Here is a 23,090-nt window from a genome sequence, read left to right on the forward strand (position 1 = left end):
AATACCAAATTTTAAATTGTTATATTGATTTGTATACTCTATCAATAGACTATGCAATATTGACTAGTAAATACAGACTGAGTCAAAGGAGAATCGTTTTAAAGACTATTCCACGTGGGGTGACTGCACTGATTGAAGGGTGACACATGAGTCCCAGGAGGTGGTTAACACGGCAGTTTCACTGGATCGAGGCCAGGCACTCCATTCTGGGAGACTGCTGGGCAGTGTCAGGAGTTTCTTTCCCTTACGCCCTTCCTGCCTTCCTTAAATCCAGTCCGTCAGTCTACAGCAATTATTAACTCAAGTCTTAGGACTAAATTCTTAGTTGCCCGTATTAAATACCAAAATAAGACTCCCTGGAAGGAGAGGATAGATAATATGATGATTTTCTTTCAAATGTGATTTCAGGGCCTCACCATTTAGATGATTTGACTACCATTTATTTACATATAAAAAAGAAGTCCAGGCCAGAAGAGACTTACAAAAGTTTCAGTAAATGTTTCCATCGATTTATTTTTCTGTACCCCTTAAAAACAAACAAAAAAATCACAAGTTTAATATTAATGCTTTAAAATAGTACACCAAGGAAAGCCAACTCTCACTCATGCCACAAGTTGGTCTATGTTCTCTTTACTTCTGTTTGCCAGGTGATCTTCAATAATTTCTGCAAAGAGATTCCTTTTCAACAGATTATATGCAAGAGGTAAAAGCTGGCCAGCAACTTTATGAAAATACTGAAAAATAAAAATATAACAGTAAGCAGAAAATATAGCAGATGCCCTATAAGTACCAAAGTACTTCAGAAAAGCACCTGTTTGACAAAGCACACTCCCCTAACCGTGCTAGCTACTTTCAGTTGACCAGGCCAGTGACTTCCGAGACAGACACCTGCCATTCTGTCCAAGGGGCAATCTTGTAGCTCTAAAGGACCAGTGGTGTATTTTGGAAGAAATTCAGAAGAAAACCAGGTTAAAAATGTAAGCTTCTCTATTCCCTCACATAAGGTTATCGATTGCTTGGGGTTTTTTGCCTGTGTATCCCCACCAGTTAAGATTTTAATAATTATTTCCTGAGTTGATACTGTAAGAATAGGTAGGCTGAATCTGAGTTTTCAGATCACGTCCTTTTCAAATTCCTTCTCGCCCACCCACCATGTAACCCCTCCGTCCCGTAAGTCTCTGCCTTAGGTTTACCAAGTGACTTAGCCTATTGTGCTGCTGTTATATCCTGGAGTAAAAACTGTCAACGCTTTTGTTGATGAAAAACATTAACTAGCACTGTGTGCTGAGTACCGTGCTAATAATAAAAGCTCCATATATTCTATGTTATTTAATTTCTTACACCAATCATGTTTTTTATTAAGCTGGACCATCTTCTGGCAGGCCAAGTGCTATTCTGTTTGGTCAAGGGCTGTCGTTAAACATTTGGATTTTTTGTTTTACTCCTAACCACATGAGGAAGGCAGGGCAATGACAGCAATGTGGTTCTCAGGCTCACCAGACCTGGTCAACTTGTCAGAAATGCGAATTCCCGGGACCCACCCATGAACTCAGACTTTGGTGGGGGGGGGTGCACCCGTCTGTTTGAACAGCCCTGCAGATGGCCTGGGTGGGTGCTAGTTAGCTGCTGGTCCAGTCCAGCTCCTCAGAGTGGGTGTAGAGCAGCAGCACCCCCCCCCCCCAGCAGGTCAGAAACGCAGCATCTCAGGTCTCACCCTGGGGCGACTGAAACAGCTTGCATTCTAACAATATCTTTAATTCTGGAATTACTGATTTAGACACTGACTCCAGAACCAGACTGCCTGTGCAGGGTGGTTTACGTCTCTGTGCTTCGTAGGTAACATCATAGCTTGACTGCAATTAAATGGTCTGTGTGCAGACAAATTTTATAGGTAAGGATATACACAAAGGGGTTGGAAAAACTGCCCAACCTTATACACAGCTTGCAAGTGGAAAGAAGTAATTTAAAACCAAACAGTTCCGCCCTAGAAACACATTGTATCCACTGCACCTTACTGCCTCTTTGACCTTGAGGCAACCACAGTTGAGTAAGCACTGACTTAACTGTTGGGGAGGTGTTTATCTAATTAGCAAACACTTAATGGAATATAGCATCTCATATTTTAAGTAATTTAAGGCCATTTTAAAATAGTATGTATTCTTCATCGAGGAATTCAAGCACAAGAACAAGTACCGCCTCCACAACAATGAGAAATTAAACAGAGTTCCAGGAAAGGGATGTGTGCATACCCACGCACGCGCGTGTGCCCCACCAGTATGTCTAATAAGAAAGTTCACGTGAACGGAGGCCTAAAGGCAAATGACCTTGGTTATTCACGTTTGCCAGAACATCACTTCAGAAAGTTTCCTTTGAATACTTACCCTACCTATGCTACACATGCTAGGACTTGAGGGTGCAATGTGCATGCGTGGGGGGGGGGGGAACGGGTGCGGGACAGGAGGGAGGTGTGATTTTTTTACTCACGTGTGAACCATAACAAAAGAGGTCCATTCCCAACTCAAGCCCCATGCCGTAGTCACATTCATCGTTAGCAAACTGCACAAAAGTCATCATTTCCTGGATGGGAGCAAAAGCTTTTAGTCTCTCCTCATCAGTTGGTGCTTCAGCAATTGCCTTGCAGATTCTCTTGAGATCAGCTGAAAGAGATCAGTGACATTAACATTAAAAATTATCTACAGCCACCTTCAAAGGTAAAAATAGAAGCTGGGGCTTTTTTTCTTAGGACTTTTCATACAACTGATATAAATAACTGGATGGCACTGTGTTAAAAGTGGCAGTTTTATAACTTTTCTAATTAAGATTCAAGCATAACAATGGCCTAACAGAATGATTTCTCTTATTGGCAGAACGTGATTATTTCACGGTGGGTCTGGCTGCAATCATGATTTTACTAAGTTTTCAATGACATTCAGTATGCTAGTCCAGGAACTGGTGAAGTAGGCCCAAACCCGGCCCAACTGCCTTTTTTAAAGGCCACTGAGTTCAGAATGTTTCTCTTTTTAAAAAGTTGGGGAACAGAAAGAGTATGGCAATAGAGACCACATGTCACATACCCCTGGGCTAGTCTTTATTAGGAGTTGGATTAAACAAAATCCCAATAGACCATAAAAGTTGACTCTATTTTGCCGTATCCTACCACATTTAAAAATATAGGAAAAGACAATACAGCAGGTAAGAAATTGCAAAATTAACAACATGGATGGAACTGGAAAGCATTATTCTGAGTGAAATAGGCCAGGTGCTGAAAGACAACTACCATATGATCTCACCTTTAACAGGAAGTTAAACAACGAAACAAACAAGCAAGCAAAAGGAAAACAAAGACACTGAAATAGAGAACAAGGGGACAGCAACCAGAGGGAAGGGAATTTAAGGGGAAAAATGGGGAGGGATTTTGAGGAACAAGTATGAAAGACATAGGGATGAGGACTGGGTGGGGGGGAGTGGGAGGGAGGGGGGAGACGGGGCAGGAGGGGCTGGGATGGGAGAAATAGACAAAAAACTGTACTTGAAAAATAACTAAATAAAATTTTAAAAGAAAGAAATTGCAAAATTAAACCTTTAACACAGTGGAGGAAGTGCAGCCATGGCAGAAGTGCGGTTTGGAGAAAGAACAAAGGAAATTTCTAACGTTTATCTAAATAAGAACAGTGGTTTACCATTTCTATTTTGGCTTTTCCCGTTGTTCTTACTGCCTGATGGGTGCCAGTGTGTCCTATCTCCGGACGCGTGTGAGGAGGAAGGTGCACTGGACATCCAGTTAGACTTCCCTTTGACAAACTAGCTCGTTGGGGATCGTTCAGTCAGTAATGAAAAGAATGGAGGTGACAGACACCTCCCCACGTCACACGTCTTTAACTGGCTACCGTGCTGGGGCGGCGGGGCCTGGCTGAACAGTCACACCTGAGGACGACGTGATCATCGTGCCACACCTGCATGAGGCACAATGTTCCACTGATAACTACAAGTGTGAGGTATTAAGGACTAGCAATGGCAGGAAAGATATACTATGGTTTTTAACTTTGGTGAACGAATATCACAACTGTGATCTGCTGAACACTTCGCACCTGAACGAACTGCCAGCCAACTGCTCCTCCTGGGAAACGACACGAGGCAGGAGCAAGACATTAGGTCCTTACGTTTTTGCTACCATTTTCCATTCAAAGTAATCAAACCACTGAAAGATTTAATGTCTAGAATGTTAGAAAAAAGTAAAAGGAAACTAAAAAGATCTTGGACATAAAACCCCAAGACCCACCCAGAGTGGGCAGGGTAACAGGGTTTATACTCCAGGACACAGTTCAAAACCCACCGCCCCACGTGTCGAGACTGCTGTTTCTGTAGCAGACGTCCTCAGCCCTCACCGAATGAGACAGTGATTGTACCTGTGAAAGCTTCGAACACACCAGTGCCCAGAGGCAGAAGAAGGGAGTATGAGCAGAAGACTGAACCGCACACCTTCTCAGACACCGATTACTCTGGACTCGGGGAGGAGCTGTGGGCAGTGGGATGCATCCACTCCAACAAGTACAATGCAGGCTACATGTGTAATTGAACCTTTTCTCATCCATATTTAAAAACCGTGAAATTAATTTTAAGATTTAATTTAATCCAACTACCCAGAATAATCACTTGAGTATGTAAGCTAAACAACAATTAAAATCCCAGTTATAAATTCATCTCAGTTACACTAGCCACACTGAAGCACTCAGCCATGCACGGCTGGCGGCCACCGTGCTGCACGGCCCAGCCGTTCTCTCCACGTTCCCCGTGGGATTCCTCTGATGTGGTGTGAAACCGGCAAAACATGACGTCTGAGTAACTGTGATGTAAGCCAACTCCTACATCTAGAGACGTGGTTAAAAGTGCCGATTTCTAGGGCCCAACCCAGAGACTGCCAGCCACGGCTGATTGGTTCTGTTCTAAAAATGGACGGCCAAATCCACGTGCTGGGCAGGAACACGTGGTAGTTCCTAGGGGAAGTGCTGACTTTGACTTCCTTCTAAGTTGTATGCTCTCTGGGACAGGATGATAGATAAGGCAAGGCCCAGGATGTTCAAGGAAAGAAGAGGATAAAGGGGAGGGAAAAGAATTGAGAGATTTTCTTAACAGTAGTAATTGTATTTTGTGTATGAATCATACATTTTCAAAGGGTTTTTATACTTATAAATGAAGCAGTTCAGGATCTTGGGTTTCTGAATGCTAAGTTAACTATGCAGATGGAAAAACCATAAAAACATACTATTTCAGTAATTACTACTAAGTATGTTGATTAATGAAGGTTTTAAGATAGTTCAGAAAATGTAACATAGCTTAAAAGCCCCTAAACTCTTCTAAATGCTGTATTTGAAGTACTACAAGGTAAGCACTGTGCTAAGCACTTTACACATTTTTTTTTACACTCTCAAAACCCCTTCATTTAAGCGGTATTCACCGTTAACGGTTTTACAGATAAAAGCAACAAGGCTTAGTGCAATTAAATAACTTGCTTAAGGTTACACAGCTGCAAACCCAGGTTTAAACCTGGGCTTGCTCTCATCACTGATGCCTAGTGACTGTCCAATAAAGGCACACGTAAGTGAGGAAAACCTCCCCCCTCACAAATTAACACGCATATTCACATTTGCACGTGTTTACACAAGCAGTACCTTACCGTCTGTTTCAGGGAGCTCTCTGTACCCAACATCGTTTTTATCTACTGGGACAACCAAGCCTGCACCATGGAAAGTCTTTGTCACAACCTAAGTTAAAGGGAAAAAAATAGTCATGGTAAACAGACAAAACAAACCCTCACCCAAACCCAACAAAACACACAAAAACACCCTCAACTGCAGTCAAAATATAACTTTAATATTCTTTTTCTTTAAGATTAGCTAAAAGTCAAGCACTTCAAGTAAGTACAAAGGAGTGAAATAACTTCCTTTTACTAAGTCTGTCAAGTATGTCTCTGCATATTTGTACTTTGTGAGGGAAGGACAGCAATGCACCCTATTATAGGGGCAAGCCAGAAAATTAGTTTTCTCCAAGGTCAAAGTGTCTTTTAGGCAGAAAGCATCATATCTGGACCTAAAAGACAGAAGGGATATTTTTGTTAGCAGGAAGGTGTGATAGAACAGAATTCCTGTTATCCATCTTGCCAAAGTCGGTCTATTATTTTTACCTAAAAAGTTAAGGCTCATGTGCAAAATTCCCCAAAGCAGGGCAGTTTCTAGTTTTGTGGTGTCCACTATGCAGGCAGATAACACAGCCAGCGAGCTTTTACTAAGTGGTAATCTTCAAAGACGAAAACAGACCCAACCACGGCCACCTTCATAGCCCTTCCGGTCTACACTGTTCTTATTCACACTAGTGACATTATTTTTAGGTCTTTCTAAACAAACCCACCCCCTTCATATATTCCACTTCTTTGTGTAGTCCAGTGAAATTATGGACAGCGAAGAAGGACACAAACCCCCAAATAAACTACCTTCTACCAAGCCTGGACTATACTGTACCATAATGTCCCATTATCTTTTATTAAGCCACAAGAAGGGACAGATTATTCAAAAAGTTCACGGACAATTGCTCACCACTTGAAAAAAAACGAAGTTATAGTCATATCCAACTCCTTATGCCAAAATAACTTGCAGTTGGATTTTAGGCTTCAATGTAAAAACCATAAAACTATTAGAAGAAAGGCAAACAAAACATTTTTTTGATCAGAGAAAGAAAATGCTTATAGACGCAACTACACTTAAAAAATCAATCAAGAATAAATCAAGAACGAAAATTTTAAACTAACATGAAAAATATCTGCAATATACAAATAATAAAAATATAAAAAAAGAAAATAGGATTACAAATTTAGGAAAACCCTGTTCAAGGGTGGTGATATTTTAAATGATATGCCCTCTTTTTACAATGTCATTAAATCGAACTTCATTTTTAATAATCTAAGAATAAAAAAAGGCAAAGTGGCATACAGCCAGTAAGAAGACAGGTTGAATGTTAAACATCAGAAATTGTCTCACTCATGATTCTGGACGAGGAGCAGGCTCTGCGAACCTCTGTGTACTTACCTATAACGTAGGACGACGACTCCCACCTAGTCTGCAGACTGGCTGGGAGGGTCAGCTGAGGTAACTGATAAGGACTTTGCACGCCAAAGCACTGTGAGGGTGTGTCAGTATAAAACAGTGACTTCCACTATTACACAGTGATCTATTTTACCAGAATGGATATATTACTGCTCTCATACACCAGCACAAAGTCACTAACTCACACTAACTCACTAGTGGAACTGAATTTTTCAGGACTAGACAAGTATGAGTTAAATGAAGATTAGAGGACAGTAAAGAACAAATGGGTTTGAAAGTATATTCAACATGTTGTGTTTGATAGGATAAAATCATGGCTGTCTTATAGGTTCTTTTTTCTTTGTATTTATGTTTTTACCAGCTGTTTTTGTAAGAACAAAATTTTAACCCTGGAGAGGGGATCGGGACAAACACACCCATGAAGTTTAAACCCCACTCACATCTTATTTGTAGTTATGGGGAAAATTAAGGAAATCCCCTCTGAAATAAAGGATAGTCAATGGTAGAGAAGTAAAACAAGGCTCTGATGAAAGAATTTGCTAACAGCTCTCCTGTACAAGCTCGGTCTTTAGTCAAGAATTAGAAATAACATAATAACGAGACGAAATGCCAAAATGCTACCCTTCTTTCTACTTACAAGCTGGGAGATGCACCCTATGAAAATGAGAAGGGAAACAAAATCTTTTTTAACAATTTTTAAAGGGCCCAACTGCAAGTAGTTTCATTCGAATATATATTTCAGAAGCTATTTCCGGTCTTGAGGACTAAAAAAGAAATGCTAATACTGCAGTTTAGTGACTAATTTTTACCCTGCAACTGAATTAAGAGCAGTCAAGGAACTGAAGTAGGATTTTTTATAACTAAATACGCTAGTGTACTTAGTTACCAGTACTAGTTTATTCAGGAATAGCTAGTACTTCATTCGGCCTAGAACATTCAAATGAACCAGCCACAGCAGACAATGGAGACAGGCTAAAGGAGACTGGGGTGCTCTCAAACCAGTGGCAAGCATCCATCCTCCCCAGAGGTTATAAATACAAACTCCTATAGAATTCGCATTTACCCCAAAGCAGAATTCTACCTTGTCTGTTTGTTAACTTACTCTGAAAGTTGTAAGTGATAAAGCAAAGGACCCAAAACCTTGCCAAAGTATTTGCTGTTTACAAAACACTCCACTCCTGCTGCAGGCATGAGTGGAGATGCAACACAAAGGAACATTAATGGGAAATGGCACCAATAAGGGAAGGGGAGAGAGGACTGCTCACAGCCACAAATTCTGGAGGAAATCAGCAAATCTCTATGTACACGGTCCCAGCAAGGTAAAGCATCTGAGGCGTGCCTTTACAAAACTACCCCCAAAGACACCGAGCACCAATTCTTAGTGTTAGACCCCACCCATCAAAAAAAATTAAACATTACGTACAAAGCTGCTTTCACCCAATTATATGAAATAAGTAACTGGTCAAACAAGATTAAGAGAGTGGGAAACAATGGCATGAGCTGTGCAGCCACAGCAGAGACTTGTCCCACGACTCAGCCACCCAGGCCCATCTCCAGTGCGGTCCTCGTACCCCCGCTGCTGCACAGCCCTGGAGGGGGCCCCTGGGGGTGGCGTCCAGCTCGCCTTGTGATGCGGCAGGGGATAAGGAAACAAGGTACACCTACAGGTAGGGAGGAGTTAAGAGAAAACACTACTAAAACAGCAAACTAGCCAGTGACTGACATTTAAATCATACTTTCTTATCTCTCTGTTTCATCTTCTTGGTTTTCTGTTCCAGTGAGTACCCCAGTTCTCTGGCTGCTTCTGTGAGTTTTTCATCTATGTTTTTCAAGAGACTCGTTTTCTTTTTATCTGTTACTTCTTTAAGTTTTTTCATCAGAAATAATCTGAAAAAGAAGTAAAAGCCCTCATGATGCCATAAGCCATCGCTCTAAGTACACAGACTTTGGAAAGTGAAGGGAGCTAAGTTAAAAACCATCAATTTCCATATAACAAAAAGACTGAAGAATAATTATACCAATAGCTCTCTCAGAATCCCTAATAGATTTCTTTCAACAGGGGAAAAGCAGTATGGATAAAAAGCTTTCAGCCACAATACCAACAAACATGATTCAAATTTGCATTATCTCTGTCTACACTATGGGTACAAGGGATATTTACAAAGCTGAGAATAAGCCAAGTTTTAAGCGGCATTAGTTGTTGTTATTAAGAAGTGACAAACTGCTGTGGAGAAGCCTGGCTTAACAGAAGGAAGCAGTATATAAACAGCAAAAGGGAATTTTTACTTTTAAAGAGCCAAGGGACACTATTACAATACTGAAAACAGCAGATTTTTTTTAAATGTTACCTTCAAATTTTTAATTTAATTTTTTATTTATTGACTTTACAGAGGGAGGCATAGAGAGAAACACTAAACAAAAAATGAATAGCAATTCCATTTATTTATGCTTCATTGGTTGATTCCTTTATGTGCCTTGACCAGGAATCGATCCTGCAACCTGAGCCACCAACCAGGGCTCAAATTGGTTTTAAGATAAATTTGGAAAACATGAAATTGGAAAGCAAGGCTACTTTATAAGCTTATGCAGAAGCACGGTACAAAACAATTTTTAAAGGTATGTGTTCCTGTCAGTCAGGGAAACAACTGTTTTACTGGAAGCAGGTTAAGGCTTTCAGCAGCAGAACAGGAGGACAAGGGTAAAATAACAAGCTGGAAGCAGCACTCAGTTGGAAACACAAGTCAACTACTTCCTGTGGCCACTACCAGACGCCCAGGAGCAAAGTCACTTCTAGTCACTACTAACACTGCACAGTTCACTATGGACTGGGTGTGGTACAAAGCTTAGAATGTTTACGGTGGGTATTATTCTTATCCCCATTTTGCACATCAGGAAACTGAGGCACAGAATGATCAATTTACCCCAGGTCACACAGCTAGGAAGGGCAGACTGAAGTGCCACAGAAACCGAAACCACCTAGTCATTGTCTTCTGATGACAGCACACAGGCCTGCACTGTGACCTTCAGTCATAACCAGCTGTGTGTCAAGAGAATATATTAACGGAAAACAGCAGACTAAAGACGGCAGGTTGAGGAGAATCGTCATAGTCCACCTCAATCTCTCTGGGTGGCATTTAGGCCTTCACACACTATGTGGCTCTTGTTTTCATGCTTTCATTCATATGTTGCTACCCTGCCTAGAACACCCTTCTGCCCACTTTGTCTAGTAAGTTCTTAGGCATCCAAGGGCTAGACCAAATGTCTCTATGAAGACTTCCATTGCTACTTAGCTGCTGTCTTCCACACTCTTCACGTTATTATGACTGCCTGGGCACCAATGTATGAAGCTTTTGTCTCCCAGCTTCAACTTAGTATCTAATACTTTGCTTTCGGATGCTTACAATCGCCAAGTACAAACTGAAATAATAACCATGAACATTTTGTACTCTGTTGCACTAAAATCCATTAGGGTGCCTTGAACTGTGAATGAACCCTGTGAATGAACACGTATGGGTTCACTGAAGGACGCAGAACACCCAAATACTGAGACTCTTCACTACAGCACCCTCCCTCCAACACATCACAGCATGAAAGAATCACCTTCGAGTCTTACAATCACCACTAGTCACATTAAACAAGTCCTTACTTAGGGAGAGAGGCATTGTCAAGCTCACAGTGGTGGTTGAAAGTTTCCCCAATTCTAATTTTTATTTTCGAAACCTTGAATTTTAATCACTGGCAACAAATACAGCCACTGTTTTCTTTGGTTCCGTTGAGAAAATGTCTGCCAAACACCCGTGTCTGATTAACCAGCATTTGTCAGTCACTCTCTCAAGTGAAAGTGGAAAACAGTTCAGCTCTCAATTCTGTCACACAGGAGCTTTTCCCGTGACTATGTAGAGGGGCTTGCTTTCTACGTACACCCCATTTCGTCACCCAGCATGTTAAAGACGTGTTCTCAGTGACAGAGCTCTAACATTTCTACTGCTCCATCCCCCACATTTTAAATGACACGTGCCTTGTGTCATTGCCATCAATAACATCATGGCTGCTCATGCGGTGCCACTGCCTTGGTTCCTATCACAGTGCAAACAGTATCATCCCCATCCATCACCTCTGGCCACCGGGGCCAAAATGACACCTTTCCATGAGTTGTTCTGGTCTCACAAGCCTCCCAAAATGGTGCCAGGTTCCCTATGGGTCCACACACGGTTCTTTGATAAGAACTGCACATCAGAACCTCCTGGGTTGCTAGTGAATTTTACCTGGAGCTGGTGGTTGAAAAAAACACTGCCTGTGCAGTAAATCCACATTACCCGTCCCAGCGGGGAAGGGCGGTGGGGGGAGGGGGCCGGAGGCAAGGGGAAAAATGATTACTTAACAAGATCACACAAAACCAGATATATTGGACAAAATAAAGTACATTCATTCTTTTAGTAAATACTCAATCTGCTTAAATAGTTTTGGGGTCCTGCACAATATAAGAGTTCATTAAAAACAGGGAAAATAAATTTTAAAAACTTAAGTATTAAAATTAGAAAAATATAATTTGTATTACATTTAGACTTAACTGGAATGTATACATAAAACATTCCTGAGTTCTGTTCTAGATGTGCTAAAGTGGAGTCTCTGGAGGTAGGGCCTGTACAGCTCAGGGTCAAGTACTTTTAACCAGTAACCCAGGAGGTTCTGATATGAAGTCACAATTGAAACCATTAACTGCACAGCGGTCACCAAAGAACAGACTGTGGACCCTTGAAGATCCATGAGATCATTTTAGGGGGTCTGTGAGGTCAAAGTATTGCTAAAGTTACTTGAGGAAAAGGAACAAAAAAAGAACAGAATGGGGGGAAATTCATTTCTATTTTAGTTGTCCAAAGATAATGAAAACTTTGAAAAATATATATATATGTTTTCTATGTGCATTAAACAATATGATTATTCTTTATTCTTTACTAATCTTTGCTGGGTGATTTTCAATTTTTTTGACTACTATTCAATTTTGCACAGATTAAACTAGTTTCCCTGGGCATAAAAATAATTTGTTTATAACAAACAGCCTTAAAAGACCTTAAAAGACCTTACTCAGGCTGATATAGGAATAAAGTGGATTAAATGTGAGTAGCTTTTTTAAGAAAAGGAAGATTTTAAAAACTAAAATAGTTGTAATATTTGAAAGGTACTATAATCTTTTTACCTCTGTGTTGGAGATAAATTATTGGAGACAGAAAACATCTGAGTGAAAAGGGTACTCAAATACTTACTTGCTGGTCTTCACCTAAATTATAAATTTATCACGAATTTTTTTTCTTTTTCTTTTCTGTGTTCTCCAAAAAGCTAAAAAATACCAAAACAGTCTTGGATTATTTTAGATAACCACTATAACTTTTCTTTTCAAAAAGATTTTTTAATAAGACTAATGAAAACCTTGGTGTTCTTGCCTGTCAAAGTATTTGTAGAATGAATAAATTATTTAAGGAACATCTATTATGGGGCAGGTACTGTGCATGAGAAAGCCTCTGCCCCATGAAACTTAATGTTAGTGTGAGAGACAGACCAAAGGCAAGCAAACAACAACAGTTTCTAACAAGATGGCACTGATTTCAACGGAATGGTAAGTCTGAAAGGCTTAAAGGAACTATAAATTCTACATAAATTATAAGTTACTGTAAGAGAAGATAGTGTGAGACTTCCGCCAAGATGGAGGCATAGGTGAATACGCCGTGCTTTCTCACACAATCACGTTTAGAGACAACTAAATATTAGCAACAGAAAACACAGCCAGAACACAGAAAATTGAACTTTTCGGAAGTCTGATAACAAATTCTTCAGCCTGACTGGTAAGAGGGGCGAAACCAGCAGCTGGAGGAGTGGGGCTGCACAGGAAAACTTGGTCAGGTGGACTCGGGCGCGAGGAATCAGGCGCAGGGTTGGACCTGGTGGGCAACTCAGCAAGCAATCGCAGGGAAACAGCAAGGGAGCAGGGCTGCGGGTTGACTGTGGTCACACATTCGTGCCCAGATAGACAAGCGAGGGAGTGGGCGACTGGACAGGACCCAGCAGGCACCAGCGGCAGCAGAGGGCGCCGCCATTTCCCCACTCTGACCCCGCCTCCACATACAGTGTCATAATCCAGCGACCTGAGTGGCCCTACCCTGGTGAACCACCTAAGGCTCTGCTCCTTACCCAGTGGTGGGAAACTGCAGAGGGCTCGCCATTTCCCCGCTCTGACCACGCCCCCACATACAGTGTCACAACCCAGCGACCTGGGAGTCCAAGGCTCCGCTCCTCCTACTTAGTGCGCATGAACAGACCAAAAATGGCTCAAGAAAATCTCAAAGCCCCAGAGCTTATAAATCTAAGTGAGGAAGAAATAGCAAAACTCTCAGACGCATAGTTTAAAACACTGGTGATCAGGATCCTCACAGAACTGGTTGATTTTAGCCACAAATTAGACAAATATATGAAGGCAAAACTAATTGAAATGAATGGAATTGCACAGGACACCAATAGCAATGAAAAGGAAACTGGGACTCAAATCAATGGAGTGGACCAGAAGAAAGCAAATAATGGCCAAACAGAAAAGAGTGAAGAAGCAAGAAGTCAAAGAAATGAGGAGAGTCTTAGGAACCTCCAGGACATCTTTAAACGCTCCAACATCAGAATTATAGGGGTACCAGAAGGGGAAAGGCACAGCCACCAGTGGAAAACTTATTTGAACAAATAATAAAGGAGAATTTCCCCAATCTGGCAAAGGAAATAGACTTCCAGGAAATCCAGGAAGCTCAGAGAGTCCCAAAGAAGTTGGACCCAAGAAGAAACACACCAAGGCACATCATCATTACATTAGCCAAGATTAAAATGAAGGAGAGAATCCTGGAAGCAGCAAGAGCTAAGGGGACAGTCACCTACAAAGGAGTCCCCATCAGACTGTCAGCTGAATTCTCAAAAGAGACCTTACAGGCAAGAAGGGGCTGGAAAGAGGTATTCCAAGTCATGAAATCCAAAGACCTACAACCAAGATTGCTCTATCCAGCAAAACTTTCATTTAGAATGGAAGGGCACATAAAGTGCTTCTCAGATAAGATCAAATTCAAGGAGTTCATCATCACCAAGTCCTTATTATATGAAATGTTAAAGGGACTTACCTAAGAAAAAGAAGATAAAAAAACATGAACAGTGAAAGGACAGCAAACTCACAGTTATTAACAACCACACCTAAAACGAAAGCAAACTAAAAGGACAGCTAGATCAGGAGTGGAAACACAGAAATGAAGATCACGTGGAGGGTTAGCAACAGAGGAGTGGGAGGAGGAGAAGGGGGAGAAGGTACAGAAAATAAGTAGCATAGACAGTAGATAGAAAATAGATGGGGGGGCAAGAATAGCATGAGAAATATAGAATCTAAAGAACTTGAGACACATGGTCGTAAACTAAAGGGGAGGTAATGGTGGGGACAGGGGGGTAGGGTAGAGGGGAATGAAGGGGGGGAATAGAACAACTTTAATGGCATAATCAATAAAAATATAAAATAAAATAAATCTTTAAAAAAAAAGATAGTGTAAGACCTATATAAGAGACAAGAAACATTTCATAAAACTCAGAGGCATCAGAAGAGAAATAATCTTTTTTGGACATCTACAGTGAGTTGCCCTTTAAATATACCAGTATGTACAACATTTACATACCAGTCTAGTGGGTGCACTAGGTTAACTTAGTTTGAATTCTTTATGTAAATCTGCATGATTAAACACAGAGCATAAAAGTCTTTTTTAAAAAGTAAGGTGATAAAGAGAGGCACATGATTTACTTATTGTACTTAAAATGATAAAGATGGCCCTGGCTGGTGTGGCTCAGTGGACTGAGTGCTGGCCTGTGAACCAAGAGGTTGCTGGTTTGATTCCCAGTCAGGGCACAGGCCTGGGTTTCGGGCCACACCCCCAGCTGGGTGGTGGGGGAGTATGAGAGACAATTAGTCAATGTCTCCCTCACATATTGACATTTCTCTCCCTCCCTTTCTCCCTTCCCAATTGTCTAAAAATAAATAAATAAAATCTTTTCCCATATTATTCTCCAGCTCAGACTCCACACAAGACCTAGCTTCCCTAAAGCAGACGCAACTCTGAAGTCCGAACGGCAGGAGAGATACCAGGCAGAGGCCACGCTTCTGCTGTGTCCCCCAGTGAGCTCGGCTGTGGAGGTGCCGTCTTTTCTGGAGCGACTGCAGCCGAGACCACAGCACCTGGACTCAGGTTCATGGGGGCGAGAGGCAGAGGGCAGGGCACCCATTTTACCGTACAGGTTACATCAAAGACAGTGTGGTCCTGAAGGCACACCGTCTTGCCATTGGCAGCAGTGGCTGATGTCCCAGTTTTCTGATGCTGACAGAGACACAAGCTCCACAGGCGAGCCAGTTCTGCCACAACTGTCACTCCAGGAGGTTCGGCTGCTCCATCAGCCCTTCCACAGATTTCATGAGCACGGGCCTCACTGTATCTAATCCTGCTGTTTGGGCTACATAGTGGGTTCTTACAATGAAGTCATAATTATGGTGTTTGGAACACCATCTTTTACTAAAGAAAATATTTTAATTTGGTCATGGAAGAACTAAGGTCAAGATTAAGTAATAGGTCTATTAAATGAAATAATTGGTTATATGAGGTATATTATTTTGGTGAAAAGTAGAACAGAATGTGGATAACACTACCTGCAAATGTCAGAAATTATCTCTGAAATCTAGAATTTTTAGGTTCCTCAATTCCCTACATAGCACAAAAATTATAAATAAGTATTATAATTAGGACGGGGCTGAAATGAAATATTTTCTTACCTGACTGCAGCAAACACATTATCTCCATTTTGAACAATTACACAGTTTTTCTTTGCTTCATTTGTACCAACATACACAGGAAGTTCATCAGGAGAATCCCTGATTAAGCAAAAAATATCACCAGTTTAGCTGCCCATGGTTTACATTATTAGGCAAGTAGTATTTTAGGTCTATAGACAACAATTTATATCTGCATTTTTTGTTAAACTGGAATTTGCAAGGTGTAAGCTCTAAATTTCTTAGGAATAGCTACAGCAAATCTTACTTATAGAACAGGAACTAAAATTAAGATTCTTAGGACCTACTTAGAAGGCCTATCAAAAGAAGTAGGGAAGATTATATACCATCATCTCACTGCCAGTTCTATATTCTGCGAAAAAAAGAAAAAGGTAGAAAAACAAAGTAAACAGGATGAAGAGGATTAGAAAACATTACAGGTGAAAGGATCTGACTTATATACATACAACCAAATTCTTTTATTATTTTACAATTGAAGGAGCCAACACAGAGAGAGGAAGTACTCAGTCCAGGTCCTGGGAAGTTAACGGCAGAGCCAGAGGCAGACTCCACATGAAGCCAACTCCCAGCACTGTCTGCGCTGTACTGTCCCACAATGCTTCTCCATCAGCGTATTTCCTCTAGTTCCACTATTCCATTAACTTCCTGTTAACCTCTACTTTACACAGCAGACATCTCCACTGGTACCAGTACACAAAGTATTTTCCCCCTCAACGTCTACTTCTTTAACATTCTAAGCATCTTGTACATATCACTTAATCCCCTTAACATTCTTTTAGGGATGTACATTATCCTCATTTTCACAGGAGAGGAAACTGAGTCACAGAATCTCAATCGCTCACAACTGGCACAGGGTCACCCAGATAACGAAGAGTAGGACTAGTCTGTCGGGCTCCAACCTGTCTGACTAGAGCACATTCTTAACTACAGGTTGCCTCTGTGTGCCCTGGAAGCAGGTGACTAATCTTAAAGTCCCAGCAGCTGCTTTAAATTATCTTCCTGGAGCTAAAAGAGCTCTTCTGAACCCCAAAGGAAAAACTAGGGAGGTTAAACCTAGAGTTTGCCCACCTGAACGTAGGTCAGAAAGCAGAACAGCAGATGGTCCATGTTTCCACCAATAAGGGGAAAATGAGTCCTTCACCTTGGGTGAGACCAGTGAATGTTTACGCTTGTTAGAAGGACGGGAACTGTGTCTGAGAGGAAAAGGTCCTTTACCTGAAGTACCCCATGTGGAACTGAGTTTTACTATCTCCAATAATAATTGTCTGGAACTCAGGAGGATCATAATAAAATCTCCAGTGAAGGTTAAAATTCAGGCTTCCTGGTTTTTTTTTCATTTTATGTTTTCCAGCAAGGATATCATACGGACCCACCAAATGAAGTCCAAGGCTTGCAGAGAGTGAATCTATAAATTAAATAAGTTTATTTAGACAACAGCTTTCTGAAAGCAGATTGGACATAATGCCTTTTGTTAGTAAACTATTACTAAGCAATTGTCTTTTAAAACTTTCTAAAGCAAAAGAAAAAAACCTTTAGTTATATGTGAAGACGTTAGTTATAAACACTCAATGGAAAAGAAATCAGCAATAAAAATGCAGCAGTTTCATTTAGGATTTCCTCTTAAATTTACCACTACATACATTTCAATTACTCCTGCTGTTTGTTATTTGGGCTAAAGCAAGACTGCTTTGTATTCCTATGGACATATTAGAGCCTAAATAATGGTAGCACACCTGGATAAGGGAGAGACAAGATAGATAACAAGGGAGGGTCCATTAAGGAAGGTCAATAAAATGTATTTAATAAACACATTTCTTTCCCCTTCCCTCCACTTCAGCTAATTATCTCTATGGGATTCCTTTGCATCGACAATCTATTTGGCCAACCCTAATCCTGGGTGGTCCCTTTCCTCCACTCCCAGATCACAGGAGAGTGTTACATAGACCAGAGTCATGAAGTCTGCTCTGGTGTGTATCTTTACAACATCAGATGTGTCCTTGTTGTTCCTCTAAGGGGGAGGTAAGCACTCCTGGCAGGATCCAGATGTGTGTCAGGTGGGGATGGACAGAGGAAGAAAATTCTTAGAAGAGGAAACAACATGAATAAAAGCAGTTCCTTTGGAGGGGCAAACGATTCAGCTTAGCTGGAAGTTAGGATAGCATTCACTGTTTTATAAAGTAATATAAAACCTAAAACCACCCATCTCGCTAGCTGGTGATAACAAGGATAATGGTCTGGTATACAGTGATAGCATTTCCCCCACTCTGTGAACAAATGTAATCATATAGACAGTTTAAAGGGAGATCATACTGTTTTGTAAGGGTTTTTTTGTTCTCCACCCTGTTTCCACTTAAATTTTCTGAATGCTTTTCCAAGCTATTAAATTTTTTACATAATTTTAATAATTGCAAATATTCCACTATAGACACCTATTCTACTATTGATATTTACTTTTTTTACTATTCTAAACAATGCTTCAGTGAACATCTTTGCTAATACATGTTTGTACACAGCCATGATTATTTTTAGAGAAGTTGCTGCACAGTTTAAGTATTTTGACATACTGCCAAAATTCAGTTATCTACCCATATTCCCATCAATAGTATATGAGTGTTTCTCTCTCCCTACCTCATGCTGAAAATTTAAATAGTGTAAAATGGCAATAGTGAAAAGTAACTCTGTCACAACTATTATGTTTTTTTGTGTATCCTTTCAGAGACAGTAATAAGCACATAGAAAGTACATAGGGATGTGTGTGCATACTTGACTTTTTTTTTTTAATACTAATGACAGCAGTGTACTCTATACACTTTTTCACTTGAAAATCTTCCAGGCATGCTACTTTATTATTGCCTAAAAATCTGATCCATTCTTCTAAAACTATGAATACTCATTGAATATTCATAGCATTTACTGCTATGATGTATTACTGATGAGCATGTAGGCCATTTCTCATTTTTTATTTCCAAAAACATCACTGAACATAATTTTTGGTTCACCCAATCCATAAGACGAGTTCCTAGAAGTAGAACCGCTAGGTCATTACTAAAACTCCAACATATCAAAGTACTTGTTTTCCTTCAAATTCTCATCAAAGCATGTCGTGAACTTATTTACCCCTGCCAGGATAACAGGTGATAGTGACATGTTATTATAGCATAATTTTATATTTCTCTTATTAGACACATGTTGGAAAGTTTCCTTTTCTATGAACTGCTTAGACCTTGGTTCAGTCCCCCACTGTCTTTTCCAAAGGCAGAAGCGGGAGAATGATTCTGGAATAACTCACCAGCTGGCTTTTCAGGATCGAGTTCTTCACAGAACTTCCAGAAGTGATAGAAATCTTCAGGCAGAGAAAGCTTATAATGACTTTCTACTTCTTTTCGAAGGTCACTGGAGACACCAGCTTCACAGGATTTACTCTTCTTCACATCAACTGCTTTTTCACTCTGAAAGTTGGCATATGAAATGTTCTCTCCAAGAAGGAATTTCAGTAATTTCCCTTAAGTAGCAACACTGCTCATTTTTGTTCACCCAATTCTATGGCATACATGTATTTTCTTTACAACACTATAAATGGTATTTGAGTAAGATATGGGGATTCTCTGGGCAAATAAAAAAGAGTTTGTAATACATAGTGGCAAGAGGGATCCACATTGCAAGTCTTTAATCTATTTCTCTAAAATAATGGAAACACAGAAAAATAAACAAACAAAAAAATCAAAGTAAAGAGAAAAGGTAAGAGGTGGGAAAAGATGAGTAAGGAAAAGGCAGGTTTTGCCTTCATTTGGTAAACAGGATGTCACTGTGCCTTTTGTTTAGATTCAGTCATCACATCAAGTGTAAAATGTCAGAAACAACTGGATACAAGGGAATCTACCAGTTAAAGAATTATTTCACAAAAGGCCCTTTAATGTCAGGACAAGGTGATAAAACTCATCTCCAATATCTTTGCAGTTCATTATATAATTATGCCAGGTTTTATAATGCATATTGGTATTTGACAAATTTCTATAATGATAAAATGCTTAGGTGAAAGTTACTTATCTTTAGTTTTGTACATAGCAATCTGTTTTTCTTTCTAGAACCTTTCTTTTGGATTAAGTTCTTTTTTTATTCTTCCTTTCCACCCACATCAGTGCTTCTCAACCAGGATCAATTCCACACAAATATGCAGGGCAGAGGGGTTGGGGGGGGTGCTACTAGCATTTAGTGGGATGGGGCCAGGGATGCTGCCAAATATCCCACAATGCACAGGATAGGCCCCCTTAACACATACATTTATCTGGCCCAAAATGTCCACAGTGCCAAGACTGAAAACTTCTAACCTAAACGTTTCTCCTATTTATATTCTTCCACTTTCCCAGTAGACTCAAGTTGATTGATGTTGCTTGAGGTAGCATTCAAAGTCTATGAAGATAACATATATGAGAAAGTTCTTGATAGCACTGTTTCCAAGAGCAGAAAAGAGAGTAAATGAAAATGCCTACTGACAGGAGAATGGACAGTTACAGGACTTCCAAACAATGTAATATTGTACTTAGTGAGAAGGAAGTATAGGTGCACGCGATTCAAATCAGTCCTTATAATTGGAATGCTGAATGAAGGAAAAAGTTCTTGAAGATTATATGCAGCATCACAGCTTTTGTATAAAGTTCAAAAACGACAAAGGTTATTAAGGCATACACTCATAGGGGATAAAGCTATAAAAAGAAGGCAAGGAAAAACAAAACCCAGGGTGGTAGCTGCACCAAGTGCGGGCGATAGGATGTTAGGCAGAGGATAGGTGAGACGCAGGTTAAGTGTAGAGTTATTTTGAGTGTTTTGATTCTTGGCTCAGGCAGTGGGTTTATAGGTGTTTGTTATATTATTAATAAACAAGGTAAATGAGGATCATGTATTGGCCAATAGTAACAGTTTATTATGCCAAGGAGTATAATATGTCTGAGATCATAAAAATTAAATTTAACCAAAAGCTGTTGAAATATGGACACCAAAATGGGTATTGATGATAAAAGCAAGGAACAGTAATGAAGATAATAACAATAAAAACAATACATAATTTTTAAAAGTACTTATTATGCATTCACTATGTGCCAAGCTACTGTTCTAAGGACTTTCTATGAATTAATTTATTTAATTTTCACAACTACCTTACGAGCTAGATGATACTCTCCACATTTTTCAAAAAAGGAAGCCAAAGTAATTTCCCCTAGGGCCCTAACTATAACATGAAAGAACAGGGGTTTATTTAAACCCAGGTGGGCTGGCTCCTGTGCACAGATTCAACCACTTCGCGGTGCTTCTCCAACTACAAATATAGACCGGTTGGAACATACCAAGTTCTGACCCATCCTCCCTTCTGTTTCAGTAACACCTTTGGTTAAGCTTTCAAAGACTGCCTCAGACTTAGATGTTAAAAGGAAAGCCTCCATCTACTTTGCTGAAAGGCAGTTTTGAACAGTGGAGAGGTTACCTGGGTTGACTCCTGACTTCTGATCTCCAGTTGTCACCTTGGACAAGTTACTTAACCTCTCTGTGCCTTGTTTTCTCATCTACAAAAAGGGCATATGTAGTACTCTGTCTATATCATACGGCTGTTATAAGGAGTAAGTTATTTATAAAAATACACAGAACATACCTAATACATGACACATAAATGTGGCTACTATTGTTAGCTGTAGTCTCTACAGAATCATCTTTATGTTTGGTATTTTGTTTCTAACACTATTTCTCTGTCAAACTGGTTTACTGCACCAAAGGGAAATACTAATTTTTTTCAGCTCTGCCTTATCTCACACACCTGTCGAGCATCTCCAAATCCCCAATAACTAGAATTTTGGACAGCTGTCCCCTTCAGAGGCTGCACTTTACCCCTGTGTTCCTAGAAAGCACGACCGACACAATGAAGCCCAGGCTACGGCCCTCTCCCAGTTAATCAGGCCCTCTAACCCTGTCTCCCCCCACTCGGTTATAATACAGCCAGAATGAGTTTTCTAAAACTCTACTTATCACAATGACAGTTCTTTGCTGCCTTATCGGTACTAGTGTAGTGGTTATAGAACTTCAGAAATCAATTAAAAGTATGAGAATGGCCCTGGCTGGTGTAGCTCAGTGGATTGAGCGCGGGCCTGTGAACCAGATATTCGTGGTTACATTCCCAGTCAGGGCACATACATGCCTGGGTTGCAGGCCGGTTCCCTGCAGGCCAGTTCCCAGCAGGGGATGCACGAAAGGCAACCATACATTGATGTTTCTCTCCCTCTCTCCTTCCTTTCCCCTCTAAAAATAAATAAAATCTTTTAAAAAAAAAGTATGAGAATGTGCACATACTTCATGCCCCCTTCCTTCATTAGTGCCTTTACGATCATGTCCCCCCCTTACTTTCTCACCTCCCAGGCTCCAGCCTCTCAGAACTCTGCCCTGTGCCCCAACATCCTCTGCACTTACTCCTTACCCCTTACTTCTCTGTTTTCAAGAACCCTCTCAAACTTGAGTTGCCTTAAAAGCTTCCTTAACACCCGCCAGGGACTTGCTAAATGCTTTTTCAATGTTTCCATGTTTTATACATTTTTGATACAATGACAAACAAAAAAGTTACAGTAACAGGTATATTCACTGGTGCCCCACCTCCCTGGCTGGGGATGATGCAGGGGCGGCAGGATTCATCTTGAATCCTCAAGACCCACACAGCGCCTGGTTCAACTAGGTCAGTTTAGCTAGTCGAGCCAATCAACTGTTGACTGTCTCAAACTGCTTTCCTAGGAACCGCGCCGGGAGCCGAGGCGACGACACAAAGGCGCTACTTTTGGGTCCGAAGACCAGAACTCCGGGAAACCGCGGCCCCAAGCACGGTCGGCGGAGCAACCCCCGTGTCAAGGGACAGAGCAGGCGCTCAAGGATCACCGGATCAGTGCGATGCGCTGCCCCTTGGTGCCCTGGCTAGCACCAAGAGCTCAGGCGGGGCTCGCACAGCCTCGCAGCAGTACCTGCTGGCCCTCCCCGCCGGGCCTCCGCTTCCCACCGCCGCCGCCGACCATCCTGAAGCCCAGTACCAGCCGATTCCCGCGTTTCGCCGAAGCTTCCGAGAGCCGCCGACTGCTTCCGGGTTCAAGAGCCGCTAATTCCAGTCGCTGCGTCGCTAC

General features: G+C 40.9%; 1 protein-coding gene across 1 annotated transcript; it reads right to left on the reverse strand.

The window, feature by feature from the left end:
* Positions 1 to 483: 483 nt before the first annotated feature.
* On the reverse strand, positions 484 to 23,077 carry LOC119040885 (histone PARylation factor 1). Its single transcript, XM_037133989.2, has 8 exons — positions 22,935 to 23,077; positions 19,235 to 19,394; positions 17,161 to 17,350; positions 15,928 to 16,026; positions 8,834 to 8,984; positions 5,675 to 5,762; positions 2,485 to 2,657; positions 484 to 734 (listed from the first exon to the last, which is right to left on the reverse strand). Exons 1-8 carry the CDS (start codon positions 22,983 to 22,985, stop codon positions 603 to 605), a joined length of 1,044 nt encoding a protein of 347 aa, XP_036989884.2. The 5' UTR covers positions 22,986 to 23,077; the 3' UTR covers positions 484 to 602.
* Between the last annotated feature and the right edge of the window lie 13 nt (positions 23,078 to 23,090).

Source organism: Artibeus jamaicensis, unplaced genomic scaffold (assembly GCF_021234435.1).
Source record: "Artibeus jamaicensis isolate MK-2021 breed Jamaican fruit bat unplaced genomic scaffold, CSHL_Jam_final scaffold_537, whole genome shotgun sequence".
In the NCBI taxonomy this organism is placed as follows: Eukaryota; Metazoa; Chordata; class Mammalia; order Chiroptera; family Phyllostomidae; genus Artibeus; species Artibeus jamaicensis.

Excerpts from the sequence above, each read along its gene's own strand:
- LOC119040885 (XM_037133989.2), bottom strand. The coding sequence starts at position 22,985 with ATGGTCGGCGGCGGCGGTGGGAAGCGGAGGCCCGGCGGGGAGGGCCAG. Across the intron at positions 19,395-22,934 it reads CCGGCGGGGAGGGCCAGCAG|AGTGAAAAAGCAGTTGATGT; the intron begins GTACTGCTGCGA and ends GCCAACTTTCAG. Across the intron at positions 2,658-5,674 it reads AGAGCTCCCTGAAACAGACG|CTGATCTCAAGAGAATCTGC; the intron begins GTAAGGTACTGC and ends GATCTCTTTCAG.